The sequence below is a fragment of the Medicago sativa genome, chromosome 4 (assembly GCF_051527215.1).
Source record: "Medicago sativa cultivar Bolivia chromosome 4, Bolivia_mono, whole genome shotgun sequence".
NCBI lineage: Eukaryota > Viridiplantae > Streptophyta > Magnoliopsida > Fabales > Fabaceae > Medicago > Medicago sativa.
This window is the reverse complement of record NC_140752.1, coordinates 39,669,771-39,695,583: the sequence shown is the minus strand read 5'-3', so window position 1 is coordinate 39,695,583 and position 25,813 is coordinate 39,669,771. Positions and strand designations below refer to the sequence as shown.

Sequence of the window (25,813 nt, the reverse complement as noted above, 5' to 3'; positions counted from 1 at the left end):
ATCATAATTCACCAATACATGATACCCAAAGCATCAATTCATCAACAACACATCTAACAACAACAACAACATCTAATCATGATTTCATCAACAATATAACAACCACAACTTCATCCTTCATCATAATCATTCAAAAATATGACATATACATATAAACCCATTTTGACATACAAATTCAACAACAACAACACAATTATCATTCAATTCATGTATATAATCATGCCACCAAAATTAAGCACGAATTTCTACAACCAAATTCAAATTAACCACTTAAACAAAGAATTAGGGAAGAACAACAACTATTAATTATGCTTGAATTCTAACCCCCTTACCTTAATTCTTCACAATCACCAACTAAGGCTTCACTTTAGCTCCAAAGACTTGAATCTCTAACCTCCCCTAGCTCTCTCTAGATCTACCTCTTCAAACCCTTATCTCCTCTTGCCCTTTCTCCCTCTACCTCTTCTCTTAAAATGAAAAATGATGGTGTAAACCCTATTTCTCTCTAACCCTAGAGTTTATATAGGCTCTACATAATTGGGCTCAACTCACAATGCCTTAATGGGCCTAACCCATTACTAATCTAATTCAAAATGTTTCTACTCACTTAATGGTAAAATGTAATAATAACGGCCACCTACCGGTAATTAAACAATTCACTACAACTCCCTCGCACTTAGTAAAATAATACTAGCTCTCTCTAAGCACTAAAAATAACCCTCATAAAAATTACTAAATTACCCCTACTCATAAAATGACCAAAATACCCCTGAGTCCAAAATGACTAAAATACCCTTCTAGCACCGAATTCTACAAATTCCAACCAAAATACACACAGAGGCAAATAATCACATACGAGCACATACAAATGCATATAAAAGCAATTAAATAAACAATAAAATAAATCTAGCAAAAAATCGGGCTGTTACAACTCTCCCCCACTAAAAAGAATTTTCGCCCTCGAAAATTACCTGAAGGAAACAACTCTGGATACGAAACCTTCATCCTACTCTCCGATTCCCAAGTGGCACTATCACCAGTTGGTCTAACCCAAATCACTTTAACCAAAACGATCTCCTTGCCACGCTAACGCTTCACCTCCCGATCCTCAATCCTAACTGGCCAAGTCTCAACGGTCAAATTATCTCTTACTTCCAAATCATCAACTTGAATCACATGAGACGCATCATACACATACTTCCGCAACTGAGACACATGAAACACGTCATGAAGATTTGACAAAGATGGTGGTAACGCAATCTGATACGCTACAACCCTGACCTTCTCAATAATCTCAAACGGTCGAACAAAACGAGGAGTCAACTTCCGACACTTCAAAGCACGACCAACACCGGTTACAAGATTCACTCTCAAAAACACATAATCACCAAGCTAAAACTCAATGTCCTTCCTCCTCTTATCATGATAACTCTTCTGCCTACTCTGAGACGCTCTCATCTTCTCTTAAATCATCTTAACCTTTTCCGTAGTCTCTTGCACAACTTCCGGTCCTAACAAAGCACTTTCACCTGACTCATACCAACACAACGGCGTCCTACACCTCCGACCATACAAAGCCTCAAACGGTGCCATTCCGATACTAGAATGAAAACTGTTGTTGTAAGTAAACTCAATCAACGGTAAACATTCGACCCAACTGACACCTTGCTCCAAAACACAAGCTCTCAACAAATCTTCCAAACTCTGAATAGTCCTCTCCGTCTGACCATCGGTCTGGGGATGATAAGCAGAACTCAACCTCAACTTAGTTCCCAAAGCTGCTTGCAAGCTCTCCCAAAACTTAGAAGTAAACCTCCGATCCCGATCCGACACAATACTAGAAGGAATACCATGCAACCTAACAATCTGTTCAATGTAGATCTCACCCAACTTTGCCACAGACATACCGGTCTTGATAGGAACAAAATGTGCCAACTTCGTCAACCGATCAACAATCACCCGAATTGAATCAAAACCCTTCACAGTCTTCGGCAACGCTCCGACAAAATCCATAGAGATACTATCCCACTTCCACTCTGGCACAAACAACGATTGCATCAAACTCGACGGTCTTTGATGTTCAATCTTAGACTTCTGACAAACCAAACAAGCATACATAAACTCTGTAATCTCTTTCTTCATTCCAGGCCACCAAAACAACCTCTTCAAATCCTGATACATCTTAGTCGCTCCTCGATGAATACTCAAACTACTTCTGTGACCTTATTCCAAAATCCGTCTCTTAAGCTCAAGAACATCTGGTACACAAACACGATCACGAAACATCAAAACACCGTTCTCACCCAATCTGAAGTCTCCACCCTTACCTTGATTAACCAACACCACACGATCTACAAGTTCCAAATCTTCCTTCTGACCATTCTTAATCTCTTCCAAGATATTATTCGTCAGCTTCAACATTCCCAACCTCACACCCTCCGGTGTCAACTCACTAACCAACTCAAATCTCGAAATTGCTCAATCAATTCCAACTCTTTCACCATCAAAGCAGACATATGTAACGACTTAATACTCAAAGCATCAGCAACAACATTCGCCTTTCCAAGATGATAACTCAATTGAAAATCGAAATCCTTAAGATACTCCAACCATCTTCTTTGCCTCATATTCAACTCCTTCTGATCAAACAAGTACTTCAAACTCTTGTGGTCACTGAACACCTCGAACTTAGAACCATACAGATAATGTCTCCAAATCTTCAACACATACACAACAACTGCTAATTCCAAGTCATGAGTCAGATAATTCTTCTCATGCACTTTCAACTGCCTCGACGCATAAGCCACAACCTGACGATTCTACATAAGAACACCACCAAGACCTATCTTAGAAGCATCACAATACACAACAAACGATTCCTTCGGATTTGGGAAAATCAAAACTAGAGCTGAAGAAAACCTCTTCTTCAACTCTTGGAAACTCTTCTCACACTTAGAATCCCAAACATAAGCTTGTCCTTTCTGAGTCAACTGCGTCAATGGCAACGCCAACTTAGAGAATCCTTCAATGAACCTCCGATAATAACCTGCCAATCCAAGAAAGCTTCTAACTTCAAAAACAGACTTAGGTGATCCCCACTGCAACACTACATCAACTTTCGACGGATCCACGATAATACCACCTTTAGAAATCACATGATGAAGGAAATTCACTTCCCGCAACCAAAACTCACACTTCGACAACTTAGCAAACAACTTCTTCTCCTTCAAGACTCCCAACACAATCCTCAAATACCCGGCATACTCTTCTTCTGACTTCGAATACACCAAAATATCATCTATAAACACCACCAGAAAAGGATGAAATATCCTATTCATATATTCCATGAAGACACCTGGCGCATTAGATACTCCAAATGGCATCACAGAATACTCATAGTGCCCATACCTTGTTTGGAACGCAGTTTTGGATATATCTTCCGCCTTTACTCTAATCTGATGATATCTTGATCTCAAATCAATCTTACTGAACACCTCCGCACCAACTAACTGATCCGTCAAATCATCAATCCTCGGAAGCGGATACCGATTCTTACTCGTCACCTTGTTCAACTGCCGATAATCCACACACAACCTAATGCTTCCATCCTTCTTCTTAACCAACAACACTGGAGCACCCCACGGAGAAACACTCGGCCTGATAAACTGCTTCTCGAGCAATTCTTCCAACTGCTGTTTCAACTCACCCAACTCTGATGCAGACATCTGATACGGCGCAATCGAAATAAGACTCGTTCCTAGTACCAAATCAATTGCAAACTCAACTTCTCTCTCCGGCGGCAACTCGGTAATGTTGTCCGGAAAAACCTCTGGAAACTCTTGCACTACCGGCAAACCACCAATTCCTTTCTCACCACTTTCCTTCAAGGAAGCAAACATCATGAACACACTAGCTTCACCTTCCAAAGACTTCTTCACTTGTTCCGTGGTCAAGAACTTATCTCCCATCTCAGCTACCGGCTTAGAAAACGTTATACTCTTGGTCAAACAATTAATGTTAACACCAAAAGTCAACATCCAATCCATACCAAAAATCACGTCCATATGGTTCAACGGAAGACACACAAGATCCAACTCAAAACCAACGTTACCAAAACTAACAGGACCCTTAGCACACACTAAGGAAGTAGTCACCGAACCACTAGTCGGGGTGTCGATAACCATTCCTCGAGACAACGGAGTCACAACCAAACCCAAACGCTCAACACAACTAACCGTGATAAAAGAATGAGTAGCACCAGTATCAATAATTGCAATCAAAGGAGTACTATTGATAAAACACATACCTCAGATGAGATTATCCGGATGCTCCACCTCTTCCGCATTCAGTGCAAACACCTTCCCCGCTGCCTTCTTCGGCTTGGTACACTTGGTACTAAGATGACCCTCTTCACCATAGTTGAAACAAGTAATATCCCTCTTGCACTTAAACGCCTTGTGACCTGCTTTCCCGCACTTGTAGCAACTATCACCATAGCACGAAAGATCCTCTCCATGGCTTGCATCCATGTCTGAGCTCCAACCGGGTCATATCTACCCTTGAACGTCGGCGGACTATTTCTCAAGAAACGATCAAGCCTCGGCTCCTCAACTTCCCCAGGATCACGATGACCAACCGCCGTCTACTCATTAGCCTGAACCAACACCTGTGCCATTGCAGTCAAAGCTTCTGCAATCGCTCCATGATCTCTACCACCAACCGTCTCACTTCTACATTAAAACCAACCAACAGATAAGAACAACATCACAACAAACAAGTATCGAAGGTAGCTTAGTACCATTCGTATACTAACAGGAAAATTCAACGGATGTTAGTCCGGACAAGGACTGACCACGGCTCTGATACCAACTTGTAACGTCCTATTTCTATTAAAGCGATAAAACACGCGAATATAACAAATATTCAAGAAATAGACGCTACGTCTCAACAAAATCCAAAACAAAATGCATATATAAAATATCTCAACAGTCGCAGCGGATACAAATCATATATCTCCAAATATACATGCCATGGTCAACAATACATCATTATATAAAATCCTCCAAGTCCCAACAAGTGCACAATATCAACAAAATAAAACAGACTCCGTCAATAACATAAATACACCAACAACCTAATCAGAGCCTAAACCTACGACTCCAACCGATAACGGAGATAGCTCCCGCTATCCAAGCACTCACCAAAAGCAACTACTCCTGCACAGCGTCTACCCATCCATACAGACAGGTAGGCGGTCAAAACCACTAGAGGTTAGCTTTACATCAATCATAATTAATAATAAACAACTTGGCACAAATACATCAAATCAATTCAGTTCAATTCCATTCTTCACCAATCATTATGAACAATTAACCTCCAACTACACATTCACACAACAATATCAATCATCACAAGTATGTATATTTCAATCACACTTTCATCACATTCATCATCCAATGCAACAATTACGACTCATGTTATAATGATATGCACCTAGACTCGACACATATATGCATGTGGTACCAAATCTCCTCAAGGTCGTCACCCATGATGCAACAAAAACATCATTATCAACAGCTATAGTCAACGACAATATGGATATAACACCCGACACGACATATGATGCATGAACATATGACTCAATCTACTATGCATATGTTCATAACAATTCAACGGCTATATTCAACGGCTATAATCAACGGCTATAACCAACGGCTATCATCAACATACAACTTTATCATAAAGTTCAACAACTCCATTCAATACAACATATGATAACAAAGATCATATTCATCACCTAACAATCATGCATAAATCTTCTTACAATCATATCAAACTATTCATAGAGGATTTATAAAGCATTCGGCTCTTAAAACCATTTTCATCAAAATTCGTCTCTAACTTCACCATTTCAAAATAATTGAAGCAATTAAACCGAAACCAAGTAAACAAGATCCAATGCCTCAACTAAGTATACCTCTAGGCCACATATAAGTGCAGTAGAGCATACAGTTACGTTTCACCGGCTAAATACGACGAAATCATGAAAATCACGAAGTTCGTCTCTCTTTATCATTTTTCAAGAATTTTCTATTTTCAAATCAAAACAAGTTAAATCCATCACATCATAGTTTAAATATCATTAAACACCTTAATTGAACTCATAAAACTCAAGCTTCGGAGTTTGGAAGCAAACTATAGGTTTTTGTTTAACTTAGGAATAGTTATGCTGAATTTTCATAAAGTTTTACTAAGACCCACTTGGAGTATTCTCATCATAACTCAAAATATAAAAATCATTTTCAAGCCAAACCAAGACCATTAGAAAGCTAACACAATTATCTAAAACTTTCATGTTTACGCCAAAGGCCAATTCAAAACAGAAACGTGTGAAAAAGACACAAGAACGCGAAACAGAGAATGCTGGCACTAGGCAATTTCGCTGATAGCGAAATTTTTCGCTATTAGCGAAAAAGTTCCAGACAGTTTCGCCATTAGCGAGTTTCTTAGCGAGTTTCCCCTGTAGTTACGGTTTTTACACCATTTTTCACCCAAAAACCTAATTTTTGATCCCCCAACATCCAGATTTGTTCCCAAAGGTTGTTTACAGGTATATGTACTCAAAAGGGCTTTCAAAAACACAACCAAACATGAAATCAAACACCATTCCAACACAATTTATCAAATCAACCTATTTTTACAAAACCTTCAACAACCATTCAATTCTCATCATAATTCACCAATACATGATACTCAAAGCATCAGTTCATCAACAACACATCTAACAACAACAACAACAACATCTAATCATGATTTCATCAACAATATAACAACCACAACTTCATCCTTCATCATAATCATTCAAAAACATGACATATACATATAAACCCGTTTTGACATACAAATTCAACAACAACACAATTATCATTCAATTCATGTATATAATCATGTCACCAAATTTAAGCACGAATTTCTACAACCAAATTCAAATTAACCACTTAAACAAAGAATTAGGGAAGAACAACAACTATTAATTATGCTTGAATTCTAACCCCCATACCTTAATTCTTCACAATCACCAACTAAGGCTTCACTTTAACTCCAAAGACTTGAATCTCTAGCCTCCCCTAGCTCTCTCTAGATCTTCCTCTTCAAACCCTTATCTTCTCTTGCCCTTTCTCTCTCTACTTCTTCTCTTAAAATGAAAAATGATGTTGTAAACCCTATTTCTCTCTAACACTAGAGTTTATATAGGCTCTACATAATTGGGCTCAACTTACAATGCCTTAATGGGTCTAACCCATTACTAATCTAATTCAAAATGTTTCTACTCACTTAACGGTAAAATGTAATAATAACGGCCACCTACCGGTAATAAAACAATTCACTACAACTCCCTAGCACTTAGTAAAATAATACTAGCTCTCTCTAAGCACTAAAAATAATCCTCATCAAAATTACTAAATTACCCCTACTCATAAAATGACCAAAATACCCCTGAGTCCAAAATGACTAAAATACCCTTCTAACACCAAATTCTACAAATTCCAACCAAAATACACACAGAGGCAAATAATCACATACGAGCACATACAAATGCACATAAAAGCAATTAAATAAAAAATAAAATAAATCTAGCGAAAAATCGGGCTGTTACACAGTGAGGTATAACAAAGAACCAATCATACCTCTATACAGCTTCTGGTCTACTTTTGTTCCAGTATCTTCTTTGCTTAAGGTGCAAGTTGGATGCATTGGAGTGTTCATGACTTTACAATCTTCCAGCTTGAACTTCTTCAGAAGCTCCTTAGTGTAGTTTGTTTGATGAACATATACTACATCTTTGCTTTGATTGATTTGAATTCCAAGGAAGAACTTTAGCTCTCCCATCATGCTCATTTCAAATTCATCCTGCATTAACTTAGAGAATTCCTTGCAAAGAGATGCATTAGTAGAACCAAATATTATATCATCAACATATATCGCCACAACAAGAATGTCTTTCTCAAGAGTCCTCTTGAAGAGTGTTGTGTCAACCTGACCTCTTTTAAAATCATTTTTGATCAAGAAATTACTTAGTCTATCATAACAAGCTCTGGGAGCTTGTTTCAAGCCATTTGATATAATATTATGTCATGATTAACTGCATAGGATAAAAGTAACCTGATTGCTTCCAATCTTGCAACTAGAGCAAATGTTTCAGTATAATCAATGCCTTCTTGTTGACTCTAACACTATGCAACAAGTTTTGCTTTGTTTCTGACTACTTCACCTTGTTCATTCAACTTGTTTCTGAATACCCATTTTGTTCCAATAATGTTCTGATGTTGAGGTTTGGGTACCAGATCCCACACATCATTTCTTTGAAACTGATTAAGCTCTTCTTACAAAGCTAGTATCCATCCATCATCTAAAAGTGCTTCATCAACTGTAACAGGTTAAACCACTGATAACTGTCCTATCATTGACTCTTCTTGTCTGAAGTATGATCTTGTTCTTCTAGGACTCTCTTTGTTTCCAATGATTTGATCCTCAGGATGTGAAGACTTGTACTTGAATGTGTTCTTGGATAGAGTAGCTTGCTGAGAGCCATCTTGAGCTTCATCAGAAGCAACTTCATCTTGTGCTTCTAAGGTTGGTTCAGCTTCTGGACTATCTTCAGATTCAGCTATCTGATCAGGTTCTGGAGTATCTTCAGGAACCTGTATATCTGCAAAACTTTCATCTTGCTCTGGAGTTTTACTTCCAAGCTCTTTGTCATCAAATTTAACGTGCATTGATTCTTCAACACAAAGTGTTTCTGAATTATACACTCTGTATGCCTTTGACCTTTCAGAGTAACCTAAAAAGATTCCCTTTTGGGCCTTGGCATCAAATTTCTTTAGGTAGAGCTTGTTATTCAGAATGTAACAGGTACATCCAAATTGATGAAAGTAAGAGATATTGGGTCTTCTTCCCTTAAAGAGTTCATATGCTGTTTTCTCCAAGATAGGTCTGATATAGATTCTATTTTGGACATAACTTGCTGTATTCACTGCTTCTGCCTAGAAATGTTTAGCCAAATTGTTTTCATGAATCATGGTTCTAGACATTTCTTGTAAAGTTCTATACTTTCTCTCTACAGCCCCATTTTGCTGTGGAGTTCTAGGAGAAGAGAATTCATGGACAATTCCACGTTTTTTCACAAAGATTTTCAAATGGCTCATTTTCAAATTCTCCACCATGATCACTTCTTACTTTTAAAATCTTCATTTCTTTTTCAGACTGGATTTGAGTGCAGAAGTTGCTGAATACATCATAAGCATTATCCTTATTTTTCAGGAATTTTACCCAAGTCCATCTGCTGTAAGCATCAACAATAACTAATCCATATTTACTTCCATATAAGGATGCTGTGCTAACTGGTCCAAATAAATCAATATGAAGTAATTCTAAGGGTCTGGAGGTTGAGACAATGTCTTTTGTTTTAAAAGATGGTTTTACAATCTTCCCTTTCTGGCATGCACCACAAAGTGCATCTGAATGATAGTCAATGTCTGGCAGGCCTTTGACAAGTTGTAACTTACTAAGCTTAGAGATTAATCTCCAGTTAGCATGTTCCAACCTTCTGTGCCACATCCATTTCTTATCATTCACTGACAGAAGGCAAATTACCTTCTGGTCAACCAGTTCAGAGAAGTTAATTTTATAGACAATCTCCATCCTGTTTCCCTTGAATACTATGGACTTATCATCTTTGTTGATTACTGTGCAGTTGGTCTTTTCAACCATCACATCATAACCATTGTCACAAAACTGACTGATACTCAAAAGGTTATGTTCAAGACCATCTACCAACCACACATTATTAATTGAGATAGAGGAGTTACCAATAGTTCCTGTACCAATGATCTTGCCAGACTGGTTGGCTCCAAACTTCACATTTCCTCCTTCTTTCTTTGTGAGGGTGAGGAACATAGACTTCTCTCCTGTCATATGCCTTGAGCAACCATTGTCTAGGTACCAAGATTTTTGCTTTTCCTTTGCTCTTAGACATATCTGCAGTATTGACATTTTCAGATTTAGGTACCCATTGTTTTATGGGTCCTTTGAGGTTAGTACTAGAAGTTTTACTCTTCACTTCTTGTACCTTGTGTTGTAAGTTTGGTAGCTTCTGATTAATCATTACCTTAGGTTTAACACCTTTTGGTTTTGATTCTCCAGGAGCAACAACTGTTTTGTTCTTTTGAAACATAGACTTTAGGACCTCAGATTCAGGTTTCAACAGACTCTGAGGAATAGGTTCTGATCTCTTTAGAATCTTGATCTTTGAAGTCTTAGAATCAGAGTTTGTCATTCCCTTTGGCTTAGAGTTCTTTGGCTTTGATGTAATCTTAGCCTTAGAGATGGAAGCTTCAAGTTCTGACTGAAGTACAGTTTCAGGCTTAGCACCTTCAGGTACAAAGAAGGTTTTCAATCCTTCTTTGATTCATTCACAACATGCTTTGAGACTGATTTCATTAGGTTTCCCTCCTGAAAATCCAATCCCTTTACCATTGTTTTTGTAAATGATGTAAATCATTGAAGCAACTTTGCTTCTGTCAATACCAGATATGATAAAATCCTCAAGAGCAATTTCATGTTTGCTTAAAGTCTTTCCATTACACTTTTCTTGTAGCTTCTGACAAAGAAACTTGAGCTTCTCTTCATAAGTTTTACAGATGAAGTCAAAGCCTCTAAGTCATTCTTCACAAGCTTTCAGATCCAATATAGTTGATTCTTGTTGTTTCATTAACCAACATATTTTTCTTTTAAATCTTTCAACTCATTGGTTCTCAGTTCAAAATGTGTAAGGAGTTCTTTAAGAGAATCAATAAGTTCTTCTCTGGGAATTTTAGAATATACCTCATTTTCATCTTTAGAGTCTGAGTCAGGATCTGCTTCTGAAGTCACAGTAGCCACTAACCCCATAGCTACATTTACTTCATCTTCAACTACTTCCTTTTCAGACCCAGATTCACTATCTAAATCTTCCCAGGTTGCCATTACACTCTTCTTAATCTTCTTTCTAAATTTTCTTGTGTTGAAACTTGATTTCTTTGACTTATCCTTTGATTTCTCCTTCTGAAGATCAGGGCAGTCAGCAATGAAATGTCCAGGCTTCTTACAGTCGAAGCATCCCTTCTGATCTTCTTTCTTGGAGCTCTTGGTACCACTTATCTTACTAAGAAACTTCCTGTTCTTCCTTGCTAGATACTCAAGCTTGTTGGAGAGCATAGCCATCTTCTCTGTAGGATCTTCATCAGAATCTCCATCAGGTGACTCTTCTTAAGATTCAATAACTTTAAGAGCTTTTGATGACTTCCCTCTAGATGGTAGAGCAATAGATTTACTATTCTTAGCAGGCTCATGCTCATTTAGACTTATCTCATGAACCTTGAGAGACCTGACAAGGTCTTCAACACTCAAAGTGTTTAAATCTTTAGCTTCCTCAATAGCAGTAACCTTAGGTCTCCATCTAGCAGGCAAGCTTCTTAGTATCTTGCTAACATGATCAGAAGCAACATAACTCTTCTTCAGTATTTGTAGTCCAGAGACTAGGGTTTGAAACCTTGAGTACATCTCCTCAATAGTTTCATCATCCTTCATCTTGAACAACTCATACTGATGAACAAGCATAAGAGCTTTTGCTTCTCTGACTTTCTTGTTGCCTTCATAGTTTTCACAAAGAGAAGCAAACATTGCCTTAGCAGTGGATTTGTCACTCATCTTCATGTACTCTGCTTTAGGTATGGCAGTGACAAGTGCTCCTCTGATAATATGATGCTTCTTATAAATTTTCTTCTGAGTAGGAGTATGTTTCTTTCTCTCAACAGCAGCCCCTTCTTCATCAAGGACCAAGTCACCAACACCATCTTCAAGTATGTCCCATAGTTCTTCATCTAAGCCCATGACATAGCTGTAGAAGTTGGTTTTACACCAAGAAAATTCTTCAGGATCTCCATTGAACTTAGGAACTTTTCCAGAGTTAGATTTCTTGTTGTCACCATAATCATATGGAACAACATTGTTGTTCGAACTGGAGGAATCACCAGACATGTTTTTCTCAGATCTTTTTCTGTTACACTGTTAAGTGTTAAGACAACAGACCAAGGCTCTAGATACCAATTGAAGGTGAGAAAAACACAAGAAGGGGGGTTGAATTGTGTTAGCGTTCTTTTTTTTTTGTTTTCTCCTGAGCTGAAAACACTGATCAGTAGCAGATAGAGTTCTACTTCTGAAGTGATGTTCAGGACTAACTTGCAGCGGATAAAAACAGAGAGAGAAAGACACAAAACAATTATACAAGTTCCTTCCACAAACCAGAAGTAGTAATGTCCCTCTTGCATTTCCAAGGAGAGTTCACTAAAATGTAATATCTGATTACAACTGCTCACTCCTAAAACTAGCAAGAGACTTCAAACTACTCAAGCACAACTACAAGAGACTTCCTATGCTCCTGAACACAATCAAGAGACTTCTAATGCTCAAGCACAACTGCAAGAGACTTCTATTCAAACAGAATTACAAAGAAATTGTTTGAGGTTGAACACTTGATATACAATCAGTGGTGTTCACAATACAAATCAGATATAGACTCTTAAGACTCTAGAATTTCTAAGATATGAACTTTGAAAAAGAAATTCTAAGTGCACTTTGAATGCAGAACAATTTCAGCAGAGTTTTGGCACTTGTAAATTGTTGTTTAGTCCTTCTACCAAACTCTAAGTCTTCATTCCTTTATATAGAGGTGTGAAAGAGACGTTGTGAACTGCCATCACATCAAAATAGAGTCGTTTGAAGCTTTGATCAATCACCAATCATCTTTTGCCTGATATGGTTATTGTCCTATGAAGGATCAATTTCAAATCCATTCCCATTGTGAAGGAACATCGTTGCAGACAGAGCTGTTTTTCTTGTCTTGTAGCAGAGACAAAAACAGAGTAGTGGAGGTAGTGGTTGTACACTTCGTACAATTGTACTTTGTTAACGCTCTTTAAAGAACAAGCATCCAATGCCATCAAATCCTTTCAAATTAGTCGTTACTTCACACTTCCAGTCTTCTGCAATGCTTAGACGAGATTAAATCCATTGAACAATATTTGAAGCTTTAATTCTTGCATCTCCTGATGAACTTCAGCTTCTGGTGATCTTCAGCTTATGATGAGATGCTTCTGATGAACTTGCTTCTGATGACGTCATCACTTCAGGAGCACTTCTCTTCAGATGCTTTAAGCTTCCTTTTTGTTGATTCCTTAGCTCTCTTTTGTTCTTCCAATACCTATTTAAGATGTCAAATTTTTGTCTATGGTCCTGTACACTTGAACAAATATTAGCTTATCCAATTGACAATTTTTAATACCTTGTTATCATCAAAATTCTCAAAGGGTAATGTTAAACACATTTTGTTCCAACAATTTCCCTCTTTTTGATGATGACAAACATTAGTATTTAAAATGTGCAATTGTTGTTAATCTAATTAACAAGTTGACTATAAGGGTTTGAGGTTTGTAAGCTCCCCCTGAGTCTAATAGTACTTTAAGGTGAGGTTTGTAAGCTCCCCCTGAGTTCTATCCATGTTAATTAAATTCATCATTAAGAACGAAATAACACTCGGAATATTCTCACATTAATAGACTAAGAGATAAGAAGAAGGTCCTATTAATTTAACTTGATTAAAAATTAAATTAATGGGGCTCAGAGCCTATAAATACTATACATCTACCCCCCTTTTTGTCATCAATAAAAAGTATAAAAACTAAAGACAAAAAGAAAGAGATAGGAAAAAGATAGTGAGAAAAATTCTATAATCAGAGCATTAACCATATATATATATATCAGAGCAAAAACACAAAATTAGAGGTATAAACATAAGTTTAGAAGCATAATAATTGATCAGAAGCGCAAAAAGTCTTTTCACTCTCTCTATTTGTTTCTTAAAAAAATATTTTGATGGATTTTCCGATTATAGAATCTAAACCGAGTTTTCACTTGTTTTTGGATGAAGAATGAGTTTTTTTTTCATCTATTTGAATTACACAATATGAAAACCCAATTATAACAATGTGTATTCCTTGTTTTTTTCGAATTATAAAATCCGAACACTCCATACACACTCCTCTTGTGCCAAAAATTCAAGGAAAACTAGTTCGGGTTATATAATTCAAATTGTATCAACACAAAGACCGAGTCTTTTTTAGGAAGAGATAGTCACTTTAAGAACTATAATAACTATCATAACCTCTTCCTTGTGTTTTAGATCATTGTTAGCTATTCATGTCGAGTCCCAGTCAAAACTCCAGTTTTCAGGCTATTTGATCATATTCTCAGATATTTACAATTCAAATTATATAATTTTAAATTTTTTCCTGTTTTTCTGAGCAAGTTTCAGAGGAATATGTAATCTGAAACCATGGCCTCATCAGACTAGGTATGAGAACATAAACCATATCCTCATCACCGCCTTGTCATAGAGATGGCAAGGGGAGACCAGCAACTTCCATCTGCCCCGTTAGGAGATGACCGTCACAATAGATATTGTGGTGTGTCGTCTACACATCCCCATCGTTGGGAGGCTCATGGGTGATGAGCTGGGTTTGACTGTGGAGGAGGCAATGTCTGGGGAAATAAACAGTGGGGTGAGTATATTAGTATACATAACCTGAAGATTGTGTATGATAGACTCGTGCATAGGTATGATGAGTTGGAGCAGCCAGCTGATGAGGAGGAGGCGAAGGAGCTGGATAGGAATATGACTACGTGCATTAAGGCGTTTTTGTTGTTCTTGGTTGGCATCACCATTTTTGCCAACAAGAATAGCAAAAACATTCATCTGTTATGGGTGACTATACTGTAGGACTTAGCACAGTGCACGAGTGGTCCTAGGGTGGGATGACACTTGCTTTTTTCTACACCCAACTTTCGATTGCTACAGACCAGACCATCGGCGTCATTAGTGGTTACATGTCTCTACCTCTTTCCGAGGAATCTTGTGCAGGACTACGATTATGCTAACCCTCTTGCTGCTAGATGGAAACCGCCCAGAGGCCATTCTGATCTTGGACATTACTGAGGCCTGATTGATATGATGGTGAATGCTAATGTCATATGGAGACCGTACGAGGATCAGCAGGACGTAGGGGTGTTCACGGTGTAGTTTGGTTTGGTTTTGAGGCTAAGTCATCCGAACCGCAAGATAACAAATCTTGCGGTTTGATTTGGTTCGGCTGACTTTAAAAATAAAATCCGAACCAAACCAAACCAAAATGTTCTGGACCGGCCAAAAGGAACTTTGGCCCATTTACTTAGGCCCAATACAATCCAAAGCCCAAATACCACGACCTACAAAGGCCTCTGCAAGGTCCTCCACGACCTATAGAGACACCATAAGATGCCACACCAACTAGTGCCCTCGTCAACAACCTGATTCCCACGGTTCAATGACAGACATCGTTAATCGAGGAACATAATCGACGCTTGATGGTTCTGAAGCGAGCGCGTCCATTAGTCCGACCTAGACGTACTCCTTCCCCAACAACTAACAGAAAAGGAGGGAGCCCTCGCCCTTCACATTCCAAATCCCCTCGACACTCAGTAAGCATCAGGTCTCCCAGCTACACCAGGAGATCACCCAGAAGGAGGTCACCCAGACGATCTCCTCCAAGGCGATGCCCTCCTAGGAGACCACCACCAAGACACAACAGACGCTCTTGGTCCCCTTCTAGCTCCGAGGACAGCCGCGATGCCCGGAATGACCGTAATGCTTACGGTCCATTCACATGGTGCATCCGAGAAGCTCCTACTCCCCGCGGACAAGAGAAACCTCCTCATATGGACTCGTACGACGGGACGATGGATCTGGATGAGCACATCGACAACATTGAGGCAGTTCTCACATACCGATCGGTGCAAGGCGCCGTGAAATGTAAACTCTTCGTCATTACACTGAGACGAGGAGCCGTTATGTGGTTCAAGAACTTATAGAGAAACTCCATCAACTCATGGAGCGACCTCTGTGACGAGTTCACAACCCACTTTACTGCTTCAAGGACGCAACCAAAAACGGTGGCATCCCTTGAAGCCATTGGTCAAGGAAAGAGCGAACCTCTTAGAGACTACATCAAAAGGTTTAACAAAGAAGCTGTGCAGGTAATGGGTGTCGACAAAACAATGAAGCGATACCTCATTGCCAAAGGTCTGCGCGAAGGCACAAATGTCAAGAAGGCTGCCCACTTAGATCACCCAAGGACTCTCAACGAGTTCCTAGCGATCGCAAATATCTACATCAGGTACGAAGAGGAGCTGTATGCGGACAGCCTCAACAAGTCCAGGTAGGAGGAGCCTGCTGCTGAATTCTCCAAAAAGCCCTTCCATGAGAAAAACAAGGAAGGCAAAGTAACTCGTGAAGGCAAAGCACCTAATGGTAGCTTCACTAACTATACACTGTTGGCCATGTCCAGGGAAAAAATCCTCCCCGAGATCGTCTTAGCCGATCTGACAGAAGCTGGCGTCAAGCCACCAAAGGCCCCGTCGCAGGAGAGGAAGGGAGTCGACAAAACAAAATACTGTTGGTTCCACAAGTGCCATGGGCACGTCACTGACGATTGCATCCACCTGAAAGATGCTATCGAACTCCTCATCCAACGAGGATGGCTCAAGCAGTTCGTCAAGAACCCCGAGTCGGAAAGGAAAACCATTGAGCTCATCGCCGATGGCAACGAAACAGACAAGATAGTGGCTGTGTCCGTCGAACATTTGGGCGATTTCCCTGACAACGTGGAAATTGTACCTTACTCATGCACCTGGGAACAGTTCCCCTCCGCCAACGTCATCACGAGAGGAACACTGAACATCTCCATAGGAAACATGAAAAGAAAGTCTGAAGAGCTCATGAGCATCAATTTGCTAGTCCCTTCTGATTCCAACATCGGGGGAAGACCATGCTTGGCGTTCTACGACTCTAAACTGCTTGGTGGGGCTTCAAATTCAGCCATCCCTTTGCTCGTGCAAGCGTCGATGGCCAATACCGACGTCCGTCGAGTCCTAATTGACACAGGGGCCTCATGCGACATTATGTACACCAACATATTCAAAACTCTTCAGCCGACGTAAGAAAAACCTTTCTCCCTATGTCGGAAATGAACTCTACAGCTTCAACGGTTCGTCTACTCAACCTTGGGGCTACGTAGAGTTGCTGGTCACCTTCGGCGAAAAGGAGGCCAAGAAAGCAATTAAGATTCCATTCCTGGTGATCGATTGTCCTTCTCTCTATAATTGCATTCTAGGAAAGACCGGACTTGCCCAGCTGGGCGCTGCATGCTCAACTGCTCATCTGAAGTTGAAATACCATGCAAAGGATGGCATCAACGCCTCCCTGAACGGAGACATCGAAGCTGCAAAAAGATTTTTCCTTCAGGCAAACAAAACCCAGAACTCGGTTTCCCAATCCAGCAAATCTACTGACGACAAAGGGAAAGTTGCTGCAAGCACTCTGGATGCAAACTTGGTCGAACTTGACCCCAGGTTCACCAAGGAGGACCTCAAGGAACATAAGAGGGAAAAGAAGGATCCGCTCAATGCTAAACTTCTTAGACCTATTCCTGATGGAGAATTCGAGTTGGTCCCTTTAGGGAACGACCCCTCGAAGAATTTCAAGATCGGCAAGTATCTTCCCGAACTTGTCAAAGTACAGTTGGTCACCTGCTTAAGGGAAAATGATGACCTATTTGCCTGGAGTGCACCTGACATGCCCGAAATTGACCCGAGCGTTGCCTGTCACCAGCTGACAGTGGACCTTGGTGTTAGCACTCTGGCCCAGCGACGTAGAAAGCAATCTCCTGAAAAGTCGGAGGCTGCAGAAAAAGCTGTAAAAGACCTCCTAGAGGCAAATTTTATTTCTGAGGCCAAATACACTGCATGGCTCTCCAATGTTGTACTTGTCAAGAAACCTAATGGAAAATGGCGTATGTGTGTTGATTATACCGATCTTAATAGGGCCTGACCTAAAGACGCATATCCTCTTCCGAACATCGATAAACTCGTAGATAATTCCTCTGACTACAAACTTTTATCCTTCATGGACGCCTATTTTGGTTACAACCAGATACCCATGGCCAAAGAAGATAAAAAGAAAACAACCTTCATGACCGAATCAGGGAACTATTACTACAACGTAATGCCCTTCGGTCTAAGAAATGCGAGGGCCACTTATCAACGAATGATGAATAAAATCTATGACAAGAAACTTCTGGGCGACATTCTCGAAGTCTACATGGACGACATGATTGTAAAATCCCTACAAGAGGTTGATCATGCCGCCCATCTCAAGAGAGTGTTCGAGCAAACCCGGAAATACAACATGCGACTCAACCCAGAAAAATGCACTTTTGGAGTTCAAGCGGGTAAGTTCCTTGGTTTCTACTTAACAGAAAGAGGAATTAACCTAGATAAATGCCAGGCATTTACAAAGCTCCCTACACCCCACTCTAAAAAGTGCATCCAAACACTCAACAACATGCTAACTGACCTCTCAAGATTTTTGGTTAAGTACGCTCAACATGCTTTCCCTTTCTTCAAACTATTGAGGAAGGAGACAAAGTTCGAATGGACTGAGGAGTGTGAAGCAGCCTTAAAGCATCTCAAGTAGACCCTTTCCGCACCTCCTGTTCTCTGCGACCTGATCAAGGTGAAGTACTGTACCTCTACCTTTCCGTTTCTTCCGACGCGGTGAGCGCCATTCTAGTCAGAGAGACACTGAAAGGTCAGAAACCAGTCTACTTCACCAGCAAAGTTTTGTTAGGGCCAGAGACAAGGTATCAAAAGATTGGAAAGGTAGCTATCGCCCTCCTCACAACAGCTCGAAGATTGAGGCAATATTACTTAGCCCACATAGTGATAGTCCAAACAGACTAATCCATTAGAGAAATTTTGGGTTGTCCTGACGTCGCCGGACGGATGATGAAGTGGTCACTCGAGCTATCCGAGTTCGACATATACTACGAATTCAGGAAGGCACCGAAGGCACAAGTGTTCGCTGACTTCCTAGCTGAAATGACCTTCCCCGCGGAAGAGAACGCAGAAGAATGGACCGTCTTCGTAGACGGATCATCCAATTCCAAAGGAAGCGGAGCAGGGGTAATTGTAGAAAACGGCGAAGGTATTGTCGTTGAAATCTCCCTTGGTTTGTCTTTCCCTGTAACTAACAATACTGCAGAGTATGAAGCCTTCTTGACCGGTCTGCGAATCACACAGGATCTAGGAGCCAGAAAGGTAAAAATCTTTATCGATTCTCAATTGGTGGCTTTGCAAGTGACTGGCGATTACCAAGTTCGAGAAGAGCATCTACAACAGTACGTACAACTAGTACACGAAAAGATGAGAGAATTCAAAACTGTGGAGGTAACTCATGTTCCCCGAGAACAGAATACCCAAGCAGACATTCTCTCAAAACTCGCTGGCACGCGGACTGCAAGCGAAAACAAGACAGTGATTCAAGAAGTCCTCAACGGACCCAGCGTTCAGAGGCAGAAAGCTCAGCTACATGAAATCAACTCAATCGTTGGGATGGAGGATTGGAGAGGACCCATTACACGCTACATAACTAGCGGCGAACTCCCATCTGATCCTCACGAGAGAATGAAGCTGAAAAGAAGGGCCTGCTCATTCAATTTAGTGGAGGGAATCCTATACAAAAGGGGTTTCATCAAACCACTCATCCAGTGTTTGGGACCTAACGAGACCCAAGAAGTCCTTGCCGACGACCACGATGGCATATGCGGACAACATCTTGGTGCCAAAGCACTCCCCAAAAAGGTTCTACGAGCAGGATACTTTTGGCCCACCATGCTAAAAGACGCGAAAGACTATGTCAACCTGTGTGATAAGTGTCGAAGGCACGGAGACATGCACCTAGGACCTCCCGCCGAACTGACACCTCTGGTCTCTCCTTGGCCTTTTGCATGGTGGGGTATCGACCTTCTGGGACCATTCCCTAAAGCTGCCGGTCAACTCAAATATTTAGTCGTAGCAATTGACTACTCAACCAACTGGGTCGAAGCAGAACCATTGGCAAAGATCACAGCCAGGAACGTACTCGCTTCTTTAAAAGAAACATTATGGCAAGATTCAGAGTACCGACCCTAGTGATATCTGACAATGGAACTCAATTCACTGATTAGAAGTTCTAGGACTACCTGAGAAACATCGACATCAAACAAAGCTTCACCTCCGTAGAACACCCTCAAGCTATCAGCCTCGCCGAAGCAGCAAACAGGTTCATCTTACGGGGAATACAAAGAAGGCAAGAAACAACCAAAACCAGGTGGGATGAAAAGTTGCACATGGTCCTTTGGGCCTATAGAACTACTCCCCACTCCACTACCGGCAAGTCACCTTTTCGACTCACGTGTGGGACAAAAGCGATCATTCCCATTGAGCTCACAGAACTCACTTGGCGAACCGACGCTAACACAGACTTCCCAACTAACACGGTTAACTTACGTGAAGAGCTCGAATTTGCTGACGAAGTCAGAAGTGAAGCAGCTTTGTGAGAAACAACGCTAAAACAAAAAGGTCATAAAACAAAAATTCGAAGTTAGCGAGCACTCAGTTCGAACGTCATACTTGAAAATAAAACAAACATTTTTCAACAAAGTATGATGAGAACAAAAAACAACAAATTATATTAAAGTGCTAAAACTACAAAGGGCGCACAATGTCATCAGCTCGAAAGCCAGTTACAAGCAGAAATTGTTAAAGAAGAGTGATTAAAATTAAAAGGCCTCATCGGCTTGGGCTTCATCAACATGCCCTATATCTTCCTCAAAGTCTGGGGGAGGTTTTATCACACCATCTTCAACATCACTAAGATGATGAATCCCCTTGACGCATAAGTCGACTCCAGGGTTCACCACCTTAAACTGAGCCACTGCGCGATCAAAACCAAGCTTGACGGCGTCCACCAAGCTTCCTTCCAGCACGCTAACCCTCTCAACGAGTTCAGCGCGCTTCAGGACAACTATGTCCTCTGTCTCATCCTCCCCTGGGAGGTCCGCCTTGTAACAACTCAATTTTTATTAGATTTATTTTAATTGTTTTATGTGTGTTTTATTTATGCTCGTATGTGATTAATTGCCTATGTGTGTATTTTGACGGGTTTGGTGTTAGAAGGGTATTTTGGTCATTTCGCGGGCAAGTGTAAATTAGAAATTTTACCACTTAGGTTATTTTGTAATGCTTGGAGTGAATAGTTATTTTACTAAGTTATTAGTGGGTTGTGGTAATTAATTAAGAGCCGGTGAGTAATCGTTATTTTTACCGTTAGTGAGTAGAAACTTTGTGAATTGTTTAATGAGGGAGTTGAGCCCATTAAGACATTAAGGGTTAAGCCCAATAGTGAGGAGCCTATTTAAACCCTAGCTGTGAGGAAAATTAGGTCTTGTAAGATCATTTGTTCGTTTTTCACAAGAGGTAGAGAGAAAGAGCTAGAGAGAGGGTTTTGAAGAGAGAAGAACTTGAAGAGCAAGGAGAGGGTAGAGACTCAAGGGTTTGGAGCTAAAGTGAAGCACTAGCTTAGATTTGTGAAGAGTTGAGGTAAGGGGGATAGTTTTCATTCATAATCCTTTGTATAATCTCTTTTCCTTCTCAAATTCAAAAGTGCTTATTTGTGAAAAGTGATTATTGTGAATTTAATTGGTGAAATTCGTGCTTAGGTTTTGATGTAATGTTTGGGTATGTGAATTTAATGATAATTAAGTTGTTGATGATGAAATTACATGCCCAAGATATGTATATATGTATACTTTGTATTTTACTTAAAAATTGATGAAATGTGATGTTGTTGTTGATGAATTGTTGATGAATTCATGATTAACTGTTGCTGTTGTTGTTATGAGATGTTGTTGATGATTGATGCCATGGGTAACCATAATCATAGAGCTTGATGTGAAATTGTGTTGTTCTTGAGAATTTTCATGAAAAATGGGTCAAATGGTGATTTTTGTTAAAAGGATGTTTTGGTTCAAGTTTTATATGGATTTGAGTGTCTTTTTATGTTTAGAAACGTTTGGACAAACTTTGGGGAAAAATTTGGGCTTAGGGGATTCAAAATTGGGATTTTGGGTGAAAATGGAGTTTTTCCCGAGAGCTACCTGTCATAGTTCGCCATGGCGAGTAATCTGGTGGCCATGGCGAGTGATTTGGTCGCCGGGGCGAGTTGCATAGTGACAACATTCCCTATTTAATGTTCTTGCGTCTTTTCACACATTTCTGTTTTGAATTGGCTTTCGGTGTAAACATGAAAGTTTTAGATAATTGTGTTAGCTTTCCAGTGGCTTTAGTTTGACTTGAAAATGATTTTTAGATTTCGAGTTATGATGAAAATACTCCAAGGAGGTCTTTGTAAAATTTTACGAAAATTCAGCATAACCGTTTCTAGTCAACCCAAATCTTATGGTTTGTTTCCAAACTTCAAAACTTGAGTGTTAAGGAGTTCAATTAAGGTTTTTAAGAGTGTTTAACCTATGATGTGATGGATCTAACTTTGTTTTGTTTTGAAAATGAATTGGTTTTGCTAAATGATACTATGAGACGAACTTTGTGAATTTTATGATTTCGTTATAATTAGCCGGTGAAACACACATGTATACTCTACTGCACTTATAAGTGGTCTAGATGTATACATAGTTGAGGCATTGGATCTTGTTTGCTTGGTCTTGATTTACTTGTTTCAATTATTTTAAAGTTGTGAAATGAGAGACGAACTTTGTCAGAAATAATATTTAAGACCAAATACTTGACAAATCTTTTGTGAATAACTTTATATGATTATATGAAGATGTATGAATTACTGATAGGAGATGAATATGATGTTTATCTTAATATGATGTATTTTCTCCTTTACTTGGATTATGAGGAATTGAATGAAGTCGTTGAACTATATGATATATAGTTTATTTTGAGCAATGGATATATGTCAATTGATGGTGATGTTGTTTGTGAAAGCATATATGTTAAATATATTTGATGTTGAGAAATGCATATATATGTTAGTGGATGCATATATGATAATGGTGTTGGTGATTTGTTTGTGTGAACATATGCATTGTTGTTGTTTCATATGTTCATGCATACATGACTGATGGAGATTAGGATATTTATATCCAATGGTGTGATTTAATGGATATGATGTTTTTGTTGCATCATAAGGTGACGACCTTTGTTGGTGATGGTATCGCATGCATTTAGGTGTCATGTATATGTGCATAATACATTCTTCCATGAGTCCTAATTGTACATGTGCTTGGTGATTGAATATGATTGGTGAATTACAAATTGGTGATGTTGTGAATTTATTTTGTTGGTTGAAGTTGAATTAGCCGTGGTGTAATTAATTGAAGTTTAATTCAATGCTTATCTTTTCAATTATTTATGCTGATTATGGTTGATGTGAAGCTAACCTTCAGTGGTTTTGACCGCTTACCTGTTTGTATGAATGGGTAGACATTGTGCAGGAGTGATCTTTTAGCTTGCTTGGTGAGTGACCTGAGGATAGCATAATTTCCTCTATTTACCTATTTTCGAGTCATAGTATAGGCTCTGATGTAGGATAGTCGGTCTATACTTTATTTTGTATTGAGTTATGTTGTTGAGATTTTCCCCATATGTCGGGATTTGGAGATTTTATGTGATGATGTATTTATGAGTTTATGACATGAATATTTTGAGATGTATGCTAATTATCCGCTGCGGTGTTTTGAGAATTAATTTTTATTATGCATGCTTTGAGATCATCTGGAGACGTAACGTCTATTTCTTGAATATTTGTATTATTTGCGTGTTTTATCGCTTTAATAGAAGTAGGGCGTTACACGTTTTCTTCAGAGACTTCTCCAAAGCCTCCTTCTCCTCAGCCAGCTTCCTAGAAGGTTTGGTCGCCTTCTTAAGGGCAGTTCGAGCATCTGCCAATTGCTTTTCTATAACAGCAACCTGGCGGGCACGCTCCTCAGCAACTGACCTCTTGTCAGCAACCTCGCCTTCAAGTTCGGAGACTTTGGCAGCAAAAGCGTCCCTCTCCTTGGACAGTGCATTCACCTGAATCTCACCTTCAAGAGAAGCGATGTTCAGGACCATGGCGACCATCAGAGCCTTCATAGTAGCAATAACTCCTTCCGTTATTGCCTTACTCCGGCCAGCGGGACCAAGGTCATGAATAACTCACAACTCAGGGTCATCCAAGAAAAGGGTCGAATGAGGACCACAACGATCAGGCTCAGACCATACTTTAGGAAGCTGGAGGAAATCCCCGCTTTTAGAGCGATGAGTAATAGCCCTGATAGGTGTGGCGGGCTCTTTCGAAGGGGTCTCCACTCTCCTTCTCTTCACAGGTTCCTGCACCTTCTCCTTAGAACGGACTTCTCCTTCCAAGTCCACCACCGGACAAGAGGTCGAACCAGGTCCAGACCCAGCTATGAGTTGGTCCACATACTGAACATTCTTACGCCGCTTCTTGGCGGCGACCTTCTTATTTGCTTCATTCACAAGGGCATGTAAATCTTTCATTTTTCCCGCAAACACAAAAAGGGAAAAACAGATCAGATACGAAAGATAGTACATAAAACAAGCTATAGATGGAACAAAAAGAAAATACAAACTACCAAGGGAATCCTCAGAATCTTCCGACACCAAAAACTCACGGGTATTGATGAAGCGGGGCTCTGTTACTGGTGTCCCATCCGCATTCATCAATGGGTTCCCCCGTTTGTCAGTTTTGACCCTCCGTGAGAAAGAATGAACAAATGCCCAAAGTTTTTGGCGAGCATCTATCTCCTCCGTGAGACTGGAAATGGTCTGACAGAAATCCTTTGGCTCATAGCTAAAGTGATCTTGAGTGCAGCAGAGAGGAAAAAGGGTACGACGGTCCTGAACACATTCCTTCGCCGCCTCCAAAAGAGTATTCAAAGCCGCTTCACTTCTCGACCTTACCAGAAAGAAGCGTTCTTTGAAACTCCGTACTTTCCCAGTAAATAACTCGAATATCTTCTGGGTCTGACAGAAAGAAACCCAATCCGTGCCCCGTTGCACAGTAAAGATGGTAAAGAAAACTTTCTTAAAGGTGGGAATTTTCAGATAATCGCACACCAATTCAAAGGCCCTCATAAAGGCATAAAAATTGGGGTGAATCCGAGAAGGCGACAACTTAGTCCAGCGGAGCAACTCCCGTTGAAAATCAGAGAAAGGGAGTCGAAAACCCATGTATTCGAAAACCACTTCATACATGGGAAAGACATGGTTCTCGTACTCCAAACACACTCGATCAGATGTGCTCGGGAGTACTACCTCTCAATCCTCTGCTTTACCAATGGAGCTGAAAGGAATCTCTCCTGTTCCGTCAATAGAAAAAGATGAATCCATCTCCAGGAGTTCTTCCCCCAGCCAAGAAGAAACAGGCGCGACAAATTCCTCGTTCGCCATGGGAAACCTGAAAGAGCAAGGAAAAAGTGAATCCAACATTCAGATCCACCCTTCCTTCACCCATCAGATCGACCACGGCGAGGAAGGGATTAAACATCACCACTTGAAACCAGAGGAGGAAACCGATGGTAAGTCTACTCCAACCACATCGGGGAACTTGTTCCGAAGCAAGCAGGACTAAAGCTTATGAGTTAAACTATAGCCTATCGCCAATGTTTTTCTCGAAATACAGAAAACAGACAGCAAAACTCCTAAAACTTCTTACACACAGTGGGAACCACCATAACAAAAGGCAGAAACCAAAGAAGTCAAGCCAGCAAGCATA

At 40.1% G+C, this 25,813-nt stretch overlaps 2 protein-coding genes and 1 pseudogene across 2 annotated transcripts; 1 reads left to right on the top strand and 2 right to left on the bottom strand.

Moving 5' to 3' along the window:
* Nucleotides 1-4,642: 4,642 nt before the first annotated feature.
* LOC146929339 (uncharacterized) lies at nucleotides 4,643-12,156 on the bottom strand (annotated as a pseudogene).
* Nucleotides 12,157-18,975: 6,819 nt separating this feature from the next.
* LOC146929338 (uncharacterized) lies at nucleotides 18,976-20,160 on the top strand. The gene has a single exon (XM_085707292.1). It carries the CDS (start codon nucleotides 18,976-18,978, stop codon nucleotides 20,158-20,160), a length of 1,185 nt encoding a protein of 394 aa, XP_085563418.1.
* A 629-nt stretch (nucleotides 20,161-20,789) lies between these two features.
* On the bottom strand, nucleotides 20,790-24,147 carry LOC146929337 (uncharacterized). Its single transcript, XM_085707290.1, has 2 exons — nucleotides 23,886-24,147; nucleotides 20,790-21,058 (listed from the first exon to the last, which is right to left on the bottom strand). Exons 1-2 carry the CDS (start codon nucleotides 24,145-24,147, stop codon nucleotides 20,790-20,792), a joined length of 531 nt encoding a protein of 176 aa, XP_085563416.1.
* Between the last annotated feature and the right edge of the window lie 1,666 nt (nucleotides 24,148-25,813).